The following is a 13,135-nucleotide window of genomic DNA, read 5'->3' on the forward strand; positions in this document are numbered from 1 at the left end:
CCATGACCAGTTCTAACTGTTGCTTCTTGACCTGCATGCAGATTTCTCAGGAAGCAGGTAAAGTAGTCTAGTATTCCCATCTGTTTAAGAATTTTCCAGTTTGTTGTGATCCACTCAGTCAAAGGCTTGTGTAGTCAGTAAAGCAGAAGTTGGAGAAGGCAATGGCACCCCATACTGGTACTCTTGCCTGGGAAATCCCATGGACAGAGGAGCCTGGTAGGCTGCAGTCCATGGGATCTCGAAGAGTTGGACATGACTGAGTGACTTCACTTTCACTTTTCACTTTCATGCATTGGAGAAGAAAATGGCAACTCACTCCAGTGTTCTTGCCTGGAGAATCCCAGGAATGGCGGAGCCTGGTGGGCTGCCATCTATGGGGTCGCACAGAGTTGGACGTGACTGAAGTGACTTAGCAAAGCAGAAGTAGGTGTTTTTCTGGAATTCGCTTGCTTTGTCTATGATTCATTGGATGTTGGCAATTTGATTTCTGGTTCCTCTGCCTTTTCTAAATCCAACTTGAACATCTGGAACTTCTTGGTTCATGTACTGTTGAAGCCTGGCTTGGAGAATTTTGAGCATTACTTTACTAGCATATGAGATGAGTGCAATTGTTTAGTAGTTTGAACATTCTTTGACATTGCCTTTCTTTGGGATTGGAATGAAAACTGACCTTTTCCAGTCCTGTGGCCATTGCTGAGTTTTTCAAATTTGCTGGCATAGTAAGTGCAACACTTCCATAGCATCATCTTTTAGGATTTCAAATAGCTCAGCTGGAATTCCATCACCTCCAGTAGCTTTGTTCGTAGTGATGCTTCCTAACCCATTTCACTTTGCACTCTAGGATGTCTGGCTCTAGGTGAGTGATAACCATCATGGTTATCTGGGTCATTAAGATCTTTTTTGTATAGTTCTTCTGTGTATTGTTGCCACCTGTTCTTAATATCTTCTACTTCTGTTAGGTCCATATTCTGTCCTTTATTGTGCTCAGCTTTGCATGAAATGTTCTCTTGGTATCTCTAATTTTCTTGAAGAGATCTCTAGTCTTTCCCATTCTATTGTTTCCTTCTATTTCTTTGCATTGATCACTTAGGAAGGCTTTCTTTTCTCCCCTTGCTGTTCTTTGGAACTCTGCATTCAAATGAGTATATCTTCCTTTTTTCCTTTGCCTTTCACTTCTCTTCTTTTCACAACTATTTGTAAGGCCTCCTCAGACAACCATTTTGCCTTTTTGGATTTCTTTTTCTCGGGAATGGTTTTTTGATCGCCACCTGTACAATGTTACAAATCTCTGTCCATAGTTCTTCAGGCACTCTTATCAGACTAATCCTTTGAGTCTGTTTGTCACTTCCACTGTATAATTGTAAGGAATTTAATTTAGGTCATACCTGAATGGTCTAGTGGTTTTCCTTACTTTCTTTAATAAGTAGTTCATAATCTGTATTGGCAATAAGGAGTTCATGATCTGTACGACAGTCAGCTCCAGGTCTTGTTTTTGCTGACTGTATAGAGTTTCTCCATCTTCCACTGCAAAGAATATAATTAATCTGATTTCAGTATTGACCATCTGGTGATGTCCATGTGTAGAGTCGTCTCTTGTTTTGTTGAAAGAGTGTGTTTTCTGTGACCAGGGTGTTCTGTTGGCAAAACTCTGTTAGCCTTTGCCCTGCTTCATTTTGTACTCCAAGGCCAAACTTGCAAGGTGTCTCTTGACTTCTTGCTTTTGCATTCCAGTCCCCTATGATGAAAAGGACATCTTTCTCTGGTGGTAGTTCTTGAAGGTCTTGTAGGTCCTCATAGAACTGTTCAGCTTCTTCAGCAGTTGTGATTGGGGCATAGACTTGAATTACTGTGATATTGAATGGTTTGCCTTGGAAACGAACAGAGAGTCACCTTTATTAGAATGGATTTTTTTAGTCCACTTGTCATCTTAGAGAAACTGCTGAGCTCTCAGAGGCCCAGTTATTCTTAAATCACTGCCCTGCAGAGTCCCCAGGAGAATTTGTTTTGAATCCATTTTAAAGTTTCTGGATAATTTTAGATTTTAGATTACACAGAAGGTTTCCATTTACCCCTCACCCTGTTCCCCTGTTAACATCATTTGTCAAAACACCACTATTATGTCAACTCCAGACTTGATTTGGAATCTACCAGTTTTTCCATTAGCATCCTCTTTCTGCTCTGGGATCCCAGTCCAGGTGCCACAATGCATTTAGCTGTTACGTCTCCCCGGTGTCCTGTGGTCTGTGGCAGTTGTTTAGTTTTCTCTTGTATTTTATGACCTGGATCGTCTTGAGAAGGACTGGCCAGCTGTCTTACAGAGTGTCCCTCAGTCTGGGTTTCTTTGCTGTTTCTCTCCTGATTAGCCTGGAAGTTTGGGGGACGGGCGCTTCCTGGGGAAGTGCCCTTCCCCTCCCGGAATGTCATTGTTCCTGACAGCCACATGATCCCTGATGGGTCAGCCTGATCGCTTGGTGCAGCTGCTATCTGCCAGGGTTTTCTACCCCAAGGTTACTCTTTCCTCTTCCCCTACACTGGTCTCCAAAAGTGAGTCACTAAGTCCAGCTTCCTGGGGGTGTGGGAATTAAGCTCCACCTTCTTGAAGGAGGGCGAATCTACAGACAATATTTGAAATTCTTCTGCATAGAAGATTTGTCTCCTCTTCTCATTTATTAATCCATCCAGTCATTCATTTATATACATCTGTTGAAGACTTTGCAGTTTTGGTTCCAGCCGCCTCAATAAGGTGAATAGTGAGGTAAAGTGAGTCTCGTGACTTTTTTGGTAGTCCCAGTGCATATACGTTGTGGTCACACTATTCTGTAGTCTGTCAAGGGTGCAGTAGCCTTGTGTCTGCAAAATCAGCATACATACCTCGATTAAAAAATAATGCTGTTGGGAAAATGGCGCCAACACACTTGCTCAACACAAGGTTTCAATTTGTAAAAAAACAGTATCTGCAAGGTTGGGCTCATGGGTGTTAATTTTGTACTCTGGATGATAATCCGGTGCTCTGTGATTTATTTTGTTCTGGCGTTGTTCCGGCTTTGAGCATTGGGAGCTCTTTCAGGTCGCTTCCTGTGTCCCTGTGACACACCCCTGTCCTTCTGGATTTTGGAGCACTTCCTTACTTCCTGGTCCCTTGTGGTACTCCAGGCTCATCTGGCATGTTCCCTGCCCCAGCCCTAGAATTAGCCACTTTCCCAAGGATCCCCTCACGCCTCTAGCGGGTTGTAAAAATCCAGACACCCAAATTTCACACTAGACATATGGAATCTACCCCTGGACAAGGTCTAGGTACAGGCATGTTGACAGGTTTCCAAGCTGGTCATCGGGCTGCAGTGAACTTATTGGGTGACGCTTAGCAGTCACTGCTTTATGCAGCCTGAAGCAAAGGAAGACATGACTCGTCAAATGATAGAAGTATTCTGGAGGGTCATTGTGGATGGCATTTGTTGGCACACAGACTCCCTTGGGAAAGAATTTAGGGGTCCTTCTAAGGTCAGATTTATTGATTCATTTGCCCATTCAGACAGAGGTCTGCAGGCCGGAGCCAGTGCCAGGCCATGGTCCTGCCAGCAGGGAGCTGACAGCAGTGGGAAGAGAGAGGCCCCAAGACTGAGGTACCAGCAGACCCACGAGATAGGACTTATCCTGAGCATCCTAGATAAAAGGTGACCTGGTCTCAGCTTGAATTGTTGTTGTTTAGTCATTAAGTCAGGCCTGACTCTTTGTAACCCCATGGATTGTAGCCCACCAGGAGCATCTGTCCGTGGGATTTTCCAGGCAGGCATACTAGAATGGGTAGCCATTCCTTTCTCCAGGGGATCTTCCTGACCCAGGGATCGAACCTGCGTCTCCTGCATTGGCAAGAAGATTCTTTACCAGTGAGGCACCAGGGAAGCCCCTTAGCTTGAATACGGAGAACATAAAACATTTTCTTTCTTCAAAGAAACGCATTAGGGGATCTCCATTTCAAGACTAAAAGAGCCATTGTGTGCCCCCCAAAGTCAGCACCCCCAGCCTGCATGCAGACAAATATTCGGTGCAGGAGCAGAAAGGCCTGGGGACTGGCTGGTGTCCTGTGACCACATCAGCGCTTTCTCTTTCCTTGCAGTTCTCGTTCCCTAGATGTGGAAATGACCAACTTGCCAGCTGAGAAACCACCCAAACTCTTTGGCTATTCAGCATCCTCGTGCCCCTTTGTGGGGAATTACTCTTGTTCCCAGGTTGCTGGTGAGCACTTAGAGCTATGAAAGCTGAGGAAGGAGACTGAGTGGGGGAAACTAAGCTTGTAAACTATGGATGGGAAACAGCTGCTTGCTGGCTTTAGAAGCATAGATAGATCACTGTGTCATCATTTAGTTGGGAAAGACCTTTACCCCTCTGCCCGAAATCTGGAAGTTCTCCGCTTCCCAGAATCAGCACTGTTCCCACATTCCAGGAAGTCTGAAAGTTTGCATTTCTCTGAATGGAAGACGGCATCGTGGGAACTGGGTGTCTCGGAAGCCAAGCCCACACGAGTGGTGTGACCGGGCTGCTCCGCAGATGCCTTTGTGGTGTTGCACACACGTGTGCTGGGTGTGCAACCAGAGGATGCTGTGCATTTCCACAAGACCACTGACACTGTCCGCTTCTCTCCCCAGCTTCTTCCTGGAGAAGAACATGTTCGTTTTCTTCTTGAACATCCTGCGGCAGAAGTCAGGCCGCTACGTGTGCGTTCAGCTGCTGCAGACCCTGAACATCCTCTTTGAGAACATCAGTCACGAGACCTCACTCTGTAAGGACGGTCCTGACCCTGGCCTCGACACCGCTGGGTGTCGCTGCGCGTCGTGTGCCATGGTTTTCCTGTTGCTTTGTGAATGTCTGTGCTCACCGTGTGTCTTGGTGTGCTTGGGCTGCCAGAGGGCATGCTCCAGGCTGGGCAGCTTAGACGACAGAATTGCATTTTCTTACAGTGCCTGCGGCTGGCAGTCCATGATCACGGCAGCGCCGGGGCTGGCTTCTGGGGAGGCCTGTCTTCCTGGTTCGCACAGGGCCTCACTCTCTTTATGTCCCACCTGTTCTCTCCTCTGTGCACGTGGAGAGAGGATTCTGATGTCTCTTCCTTTTCTTGTAAAGACACTAGTCTTGGATCAGAGCCCCATCCTCTGACCTCATGTGACCTTTAATTACCTCCTGAAAGCCTCTGTCTCCAGATACAGTCCCTTTGGGGGTTAGGATTTCAGCACATGAGTTTTGGGGGCACACAGTTCAGTCCCTAGTGCCATTTTTAATCACTGCATGGTAGGGTGCTGTGCAGGGCTAAGAGAGGGCTCCCCTCTGCTGGGTGGTTCTGGGGGTATTTGCATGTCTTCTTTATAACCTGTTATTAAAGAGCTTGGGTCACGAGTAAACAGCCAACAGAATAAGCATTGGAAGCAGCAGGATGGGGAAGAATGTGGCCAAGGGTGTGGCTTTAGCCCCTGACCTGCCTGCTTCAGCTCCACTGCCGCACTGGCGAGGGTGTGGCTCAGAGCCTCTCCCCTGCCCTTGCTGAGCCCTGGGCTCGTCATCTGAAACAGCCACCCTGCGAGGCAGGTGCTGTCAGTGCCCTCGTTTAATACTCAGAGAGTTTGACTCACGGGCCCAGGTCACAGCTCCAGCAAGGCCGGAATCCAGAAAGGGTTTCAGCCCAGGCAAACTAACTCAGTGGGCATCAACTGGGGGTGACTGTGCTCCCAATGAACATCTGTCAGTGTCTGGAGACATTCTTGGGGGGCTGTGCTGCTGGCCTCTGGGTAGAGGTCAGTGATGCTGTTAAAATCCTACAACATGCAGGACAGCCCCCCGCAATAAAGAAGTAGTAAGCCCAAAATGTCAACAGTGCCCAGGGTGTGAAACCCTGATCTAGCTCCTAATCCTCCGTGCTTGATGAAAAGCTTTTTTATTCCAAGATAACCGCACCAAGCCTCAGGGCCTGCCTGCTGGAAGCAGGGAAGAGAAGACAAGTGGTGGGATGCCTGTGTCACAGGCAAGCTCTTGGCCCCGAAGACAGGATTGAGAAAAGCTTCCAGTGAAAGAGGGTGGCGGCATTTCCCCTGAGAGAGAGAGGAGGCAGGGGAGGAAAGAGCTTCTGGCTGATGGCCACTAGGTGGCGCTGCTGTCCTGGGACACGGCCTGTGATGGTGCTGCTGTCCCAGGAAGTGGCCACTAGATGGCACTGCTGTCCCAGGAGACTCCTGAGGCTTCCCCCTGTATGTGAATTGGCAAATACGATTTGACTCACTCTCCCTGAGTGGTTCCCCTGTTAACAGCTTTGGTTACGCTGGATGTGAATTGTGGGCAGTTTCTGAAAACTCCGAGAGGGGAAGGCCCAGCTCCGTAATCCAAGTCGTGGACTGAGAGCCAAGCAAGTCCCAGGCCTGGTACTGCCAACATATGCCCCACGCCTGTTCCAGGGCGATGACTCGCCAAGCAGCAGTTTCTGCCTCTCTGAAGTGGAGACAATCCGAGTACCTGCAGATTGGAGTGGCTTGAGGATAAGTGTGAGAGCGGGTGTGCGCAGCCTACCGTGGGGTCTGGCAGGTGGAAGTTTCCAGTTAAAGCTGGTTTTATCCTTAAACCCAGTGTTCCCCCAAGTGGCTGTTCTCTGGTGACCCAGCTGACCTCAGGGCTACAGGACTGAAGAGGGGGTTGGGGGCAATAGAAAATTCTGGGCTCACTGGATCATATGGCCTCTCTTGCCTCAGGGCTAAAAAGGGTATTGTGCTGTAAGAAAACCCAGGCAGATGTTGCTGGCCCTGCAGGGAATTCACCAGAGCACTTTCATAAGCCTCACTAAGGCAGCAAAAAGTACTGTTTTTATAGAACTTGGATGTATGGGAGTGAGAAGGATGGGTGACTTTTGCTTTTGCTTTTCTGATTATAGGAAGAAAATGTCTCCATTGTAAAACAACAACAAAAAGTCAAATGAAAAAGCTGTAGAAAGCAGAAGTTCTGGAGAATTTCACCCTAACACTTCAGTGTTAACCACTATCGTTTTGCTGTCTTTCATTTTTTTTTTCCCAAACTTAACTAGCATATCTTAGATTTTCATGTTGTCCATTCATGCATCCTAGCCTTGTTTGGTTCAAGAGCCGCCTCTTTCTGGGCTATAACTTACTTAACGTGACTGCGGGCATTTAGGTGGTTTCCGGGTTTTCGTTATTACAGGCAGCCATTTCACGAGTACACCTGTTGCCTGTGGGGTTTGGTGACCTAAGTGACAGCAGGCCCGAGAGACTGAGATTACTTAGAGACTCCTGGGTTTATTATAAAAGGGTACCACAGAAAGCCGGCCACACAGCGAGGGCATAGTAGAAAAACCCCAGTTGAATAATAGAGGCGCCTGCACCGCCCCCACCGTGGCCCCGCCACCCACAGAGTCCGGTCTGGAGGCCCGGAAAAGTCCCGCGGGGGACGCATGGGAGCGCAGGGCTCTTCCAGCTCGGGGTGCAGCCGAGAGGCCGGAGGCTGCTCACCCCAGCAGCCAGCACAGGCGTCTGTGTCTCTGGTGGCCCGGGAACCACTCAGCAGTCACAGCAGGGCTGACATCCCTTCTCCTGCCAGCCCGTTTGGCCCCCGCTGACCACAGCCGGCCAGACAGTAGAGTGAAGCAGCCTCAGCTGGCTGCTCGTTGCAAATGTGGATTCTGGGTGGGTAGGTCGTGGACTGTTCCAAGAACAGGATACTGTATAGCCAGAAGGAGACAAAGGAAGCGACATGGATAACTGGGCCATAGTAATGAGAGAGAGGCCACACACCAGGCGGGGGCTTCCCGTGTGAGTCCACATACACGGAGCTCAGGATCAGGCAGAACGAGTCTGCGGTGCTGGAAGTTAGGCTGAGGGGCTGTCTTGGGGACAGGGAATGGATGGAGCAGGAAATGCACTGTCTGATCGGGGTGGTGCTTACCTGGTGCATTTATTTGCAAAAATTCATCACGCTGGATACCTAAGATGTGTGAGGTATGTGTTTATGTGTACACGCACATATATATACACATAAGTACAAGTACTTAAAATTCATAAAATATATACACTGCCACATATATCAAGCTACACACTTAGATTCGTGATATGTGTAACCTCATTTTTTAATAAGATATTGAATGTAGTTCCCTGTGCTATACACTAGGTCTTTGTTATTTATTTTATATGTAGTAATATTAGTATATTATAGGCAACCCTGGTGTCTGGTAGTCTGACCCTGGTGTCAGATGGAATCTGCCTGCAATGAGGGAGACCTGGGTCCAATCCCTGGGTTGAGAAGATCCCCTGGAGGAGGGCGTGGCAACTCACTCCAGTATTCTTGCCTGGAGAATCCGCTGGACAGAGGAGCCTGGTGGGCTATAGTTCATGGGGTCACAAAGAGTCAGACACGACTGAAGCAACTTAGCAGAATATATATAGTATAAAATATGTATCTATATAGTATAAAATACTATGCATAATATAAAATGTATGTAGTATAAAACAAATAAATATATATTTCTGTATAGAAATAAATATATATTTCTGTATAGTCATGTATATCTATTGATCTCAAATTTCAAATTTATCCCTGCTCTGCTTTTACCCTTTGGCAACCAAAAGTTTGTTGTCTGTGAGTTTGTTTCTATTTTGTAAATAAGTTCCTTTGTATCATTTTTTTTAAGATTCCACATAAAAGTGATATCACAGTATATTTGTCTTTGTCTGACTTGCTTCACTTGGTGTGAAAATCTCTGGGTCCGTCCTTGTTGCTCTGAATGGTAGTATTTCATTCTTTTTGTGGTTAATATTCCTCTGTGTGTGTGTGTGTGTGACATCGTCTTTATCCATTCATCTATCGATGGACACCTGGATTGCTTCCATGTCTTGGTTATTATAAATAGTACTGCTCTGAACACTGGGGTATGCGTGTCTTTTCGAACTAGAGTTTTCATCTCTTCTGGATATATGAGCAGGGGTGGAATTGATGGGTCGTATTCTAGTTCTGGTTTTAGTTTGTTAAGAAACTGCCATCGTGTTCAGCATCATGGCTGTACCAGTTTGCATTCCCACCAGCAGTGGAGAAGGGTTCCCTTTTCTCCACACCCTCTCCAGCATTTATTATTTGTAGACTTTTTGGTGATTGCCATTCTGACCAGACTGAGGTGATATGATATCACCTCTGACCAGAATGAGGTGATCAACTCATTGTAGTTTTGATTTCCATTTCCCTAATAATTAGCGATGTTGAGCATGTTTTTTGTGACTGTTGGCCATCTGTAGGTCTTCTTTGGAGAGATGTCTGTTTAGGTCTTCTCTCCCCATTTTTTGGTTGGGTTGTTTATTTTTGTTGATACTGAGCTGTGTGAACTGTTTGTATATTTTGGAAATTAAGCCCTTGTTGGTCACATCGTTTGCAAACATTTTCTCCCATTCTGTAGTTTGTCTTTTTGTTTTGTTTATGGATTCCTTTGCTGTGTAAAAGCTTAAAAATTTTATTGGGTCCCATTTGTTTATTTTTGTTTTTATTTCTATTGCTTTGGGAGACTGACCAAGAAAACATTGGTACGGTTTATGTCAGAGAATGTTTTGCCTCCGTTCTCTTCTAGGAGTTTTCTGATGTCATGAATTTAAGTCTTTAAGCCATTTTTGAATTTCTTTTTGTGTATGCTAAGAGGGTATGTTCTCACATCATTTAGTTACATGTGGCTCTCTCACTTTTGAACACCGCTTGCTGAAGAGACTACCTTTTTGTGATTGTATCTTCTTGCCTCCTTTGTTGAAGATTAATCGATTGTAGGTGTGAGAGTTTACTTCTGGGACCTCTATTCTGGTCCGTAAATCTGTCTGTTTTTGTGCCAATACCACACTGTTTTGATGACTGTGACTTTGTAGTATTGTCTGAAATCTGGGAGGGTTATGCCTCTAGCTTTGTTCTTTTCCCTCAGGATTGTTGTGGCAGTTCTGGGTCTTTAATGGTTCCATATAAATTTTAGGATTATTTTTTCTACTTCTGTGAAAGACGTCATGGGTAATTTGATAGGGATCCCATTAAATCTATAGATTGCTTTGGATAGTATGGCCATTTTAACTATATTAATTCTTCCAGTCCAAGAGCATGGGGTATCTTTCCATTTCTTTAAAGCATCTTCAGTTTCCTGTCTCAATATTTTTTTCTTTGCAGTGTGTATCTTTCACCTCCTTGATCAGGTTTATTCCTAGGTATTTTTTTTAACATGATTTTAAAACGGATTGTTTTTTTTTCTCTAACTTCCTGATATTTCATTGTTAGTGTAAAGAAATGTGACAGATTTCTGTATGTTAATCTTACATCCTGCTGCCTTCCTGAGTTCACTTTTCAGTTCTGATAGTTTTTCTGTGGAATCTTTGTGTGCATGTGTGCTTAGTCATGCCTGACCCTTTGCAACCCTATGGACTGTGGGCCTTCAGGTTCCTCTGTCCATAGGATTTTCCAGGCAGGAATACTGGAGTGGGTTGCCATTTCCTACTCCAAGGGATCTTCCCAACCCAGGGATCAAACCCACATCTCTTGTGTCTCCTGCATTGGTAGCTGAATTCTTTCCCACTGGCACCACCTTTAGGGTTTTCTGTATGCAGAATATCATGTCTTCTGCATGTAATGAGAATTTTACCTCTGTCCTTCCACCTTCCAATTTGGATGCCTTTTATTTCTTTTTCTTGTCTGATTTTTATGTCTAAGACTTCCAGTACTATGTTGAATAAAAGTGGTAAGAGTGGGCATCATTGTCTTGTTACATAATTTAGTGGGAAGGCTTGCAGATTTTCATCACTGAGTATCGTGTTGGCTGTGGGTTTGTCATAAATGACTTTTATTATGTTGATATATGTTTCCTCTAGACCTGCTTTGGTGGAAATTTTTATCGTGAATGAATGTTGAATTTTATCAAATGCTTTTTCCGTATCTATGGAGATGGTCGTGTGACTTTTGTCTTTCCTTTTGTTGATGCGGTATACCACACTGATTGATTGGCGTTGTTGAACCATCCTTGTGACCCTAGGATGAATCCAACTCGATCATGGTATATGATCTTTTTTTATCTGTTGTTGGATATGGTTTGCTAATACTTTGTTCAAATTTTTGCATCTATATTCATCAAAGATACTGGCCTGTAATTTTCCTTTTTAGTAGTGTCTTTGTCTGGTTTTGGTATCAGGGTCTCGGTGGCTCATAGAAGGACTTTGGGAGTGTTCCCTCCTCTACAGTCTTTTGGAGGAGTTGAGTTCTTTAAACCAGTTAATTGATTTACTGTCGGCTGTGCTGGGTCTTGGTTGTTGCGCTTGGGCTTCACTAACTGCGCTTCACAGGCTCTGATTGCGTTGGTGTCTCTTGCTGTAGAGGCTCTAGGGCGTGCAGGCTTCATAGCTGGGACGCCAGGCTCAGTTGCCCTGTGGCATGTGGAATGTTCCCAGAGCAGGGATCAAACTGGTGTTGCCCGCATTGGCAGGTGGGTTCTTACCCACTGGACCACCAGGGAAGTCCTGAAAGAGTTTGAGAAGGGTCACTGTAAGTTCTTTTTATGTTTGGTAGAATTCCCCAGTGAAGCCATCTGGTTCTGGTCCTGGACTTTTGTTTGAAGGGAGTTTTTTCTTTTTTTGAATTATAGATTCTATTTCCCTTCTAGTAATGAGTCTGTTCAAATTACCTATTTCTTTTTGATTCAGTTGTGGAGGGCTGTGTGTTTCTTCTAGGTTGTCCATTTTGTTGGTGTCTGACCCTTTAGAGTATACTCTTGTGATTTTTTTTCTTTTTGTGTTTCTGCACTATCGTTTGTTTGTTTGTTTGTTTGTTTGTTCATTTCTTATTTTGTTTATTTGGGTTCTGTGTCTTTTCTCCGTGGGGAGCCTGGCCAGAGGTTTGTTGATTTTGTTTATCCTTTCAAAATGCTAGCTCTTGGTTTTATGGATTTTTAAACTTGTTTTCTTAATTTTATTTCCTCGCTGATTTTCGCTATTTCTTTCCTTCTGCTGACTTTAGGTTTTGTTTGTTCTTCTTTTTCTGTTTCTTTTAGGTGGTAGCTTAGGTTGTTTTTCTTGAGATTTTCTATTTTTGAGGAAGGCCCATATGGGCTTCCCTGGTTGCTCAGCTGGTAAAGAATCCGCCTGCAGTGCAGGAGACCTGGGTTCGATCCCTGGGTTGGGAAGATCCCCTAGAGCAGGGAACGGCTACCCACTCCACTGTTCTGGCGTGGAGGAGTCCATGGGGTCGCAAAGAGCTGGACAGGACTGAGTGACTGTGACTCTGACTGACTCGTATCACTTTAAACTCCCTTCTTAGGACTGCTTTTGCTGCACCTATGGATGTCGGGCTTCCCAGGTGGCACCAGTGGTCAAGAATCCGCCTGTCGGTGCAGGAGGCGCAGGAGATAGGGTTTCGATCCCTGGCTCGGGAAGATCCCCTGGAGCGGGCATGGCAACCCAGTCCCATGTTCTTGCCTGGAGAATCCCACTGACAGAAGAACTTGGCCGGTTACAGTCCATAGGGTCGCAAAGAGCTGGACACGACTGAAGAGACTTAGTACGCATATTCTGTATTATTGTGTATAACCTCATTTTTGTGCTTCAATCATGTCCGACTCTCTGACGCTATGGACTGTAGCACGGCCAGACTTATCTGTCCATGGAATTTTCCTCATTTTTAAATGTGTTAAAATTCTTAGGACCCCACTGCCTTTTCTCCTAGAGTGAGCCATAAGATTTACCTCAAGAATTGTTATAATTGAGATTTTGAAAACTACAGACTTGATGTCCTACCTGCAGCGCCTCGGAGACCGTTCTGAGGCGACCCTGGCAGTGTGCCTTGCTGCGGCCCCTCTCTCGTCCCGTGCTCCCGAATGACTCTTCTTGTGTTTGGTAGTTCCAACCTTTTCAGTAACTCTCTGATTGGCCTAAGTTAGGTACCTCTTTGGCATCAGACAGCTTTGTTTTTTCTTTCTGTTTTCCCCTGAGAACAGCAGTTGTGGCGACTGGTGGACTGGGGGTGGAGGTTAGGAGTCTCCGAGTCAGAGTGCAGAGGTGAAACGTGGCAGCTCCTGCGCAGAGGACTCCTCTGTGCGCCTCAGGGTCCTCAGAGCTTTTCCTGTTTTACTTGCTTCCTCGTGAGGAAG

General features: G+C 45.6%; 1 protein-coding gene and 1 long non-coding RNA gene across 8 annotated transcripts in view; both read left to right on the plus strand.

Annotated features, from left to right (window-relative positions):
• Positions 1-13,135, plus strand: part of CLEC16A (C-type lectin domain containing 16A) — a 237,380-nt gene that overhangs the window by 15,898 nt on the left and 208,347 nt on the right. For 6 of the 7 annotated variants that reach the window (XM_027961431.3, XM_060405629.1, XM_060405630.1 and 3 more), the window contains exon 3: positions 4,644-4,777. The exons of the other annotated variant lie outside the window; for it this stretch is intronic. In XM_027961431.3, the coding sequence (XP_027817232.1) occupies positions 4,644-4,777 (134 nt within the window). The remainder of the gene's footprint in view (positions 1-4,643; positions 4,778-13,135) is intronic. 7 annotated transcript variants of the gene reach the window in all.
• Positions 6,264-8,701, plus strand: LOC132658526 (uncharacterized). The gene is made up of 2 exons (XR_009598302.1): positions 6,264-6,524; positions 6,908-8,701. It is a non-coding gene; the product is annotated as an uncharacterized LOC132658526 (long non-coding RNA).

Source organism: Ovis aries, chromosome 24, assembly GCF_016772045.2.
Source record: "Ovis aries strain OAR_USU_Benz2616 breed Rambouillet chromosome 24, ARS-UI_Ramb_v3.0, whole genome shotgun sequence".
NCBI lineage: Eukaryota > Metazoa > Chordata > Mammalia > Artiodactyla > Bovidae > Ovis > Ovis aries.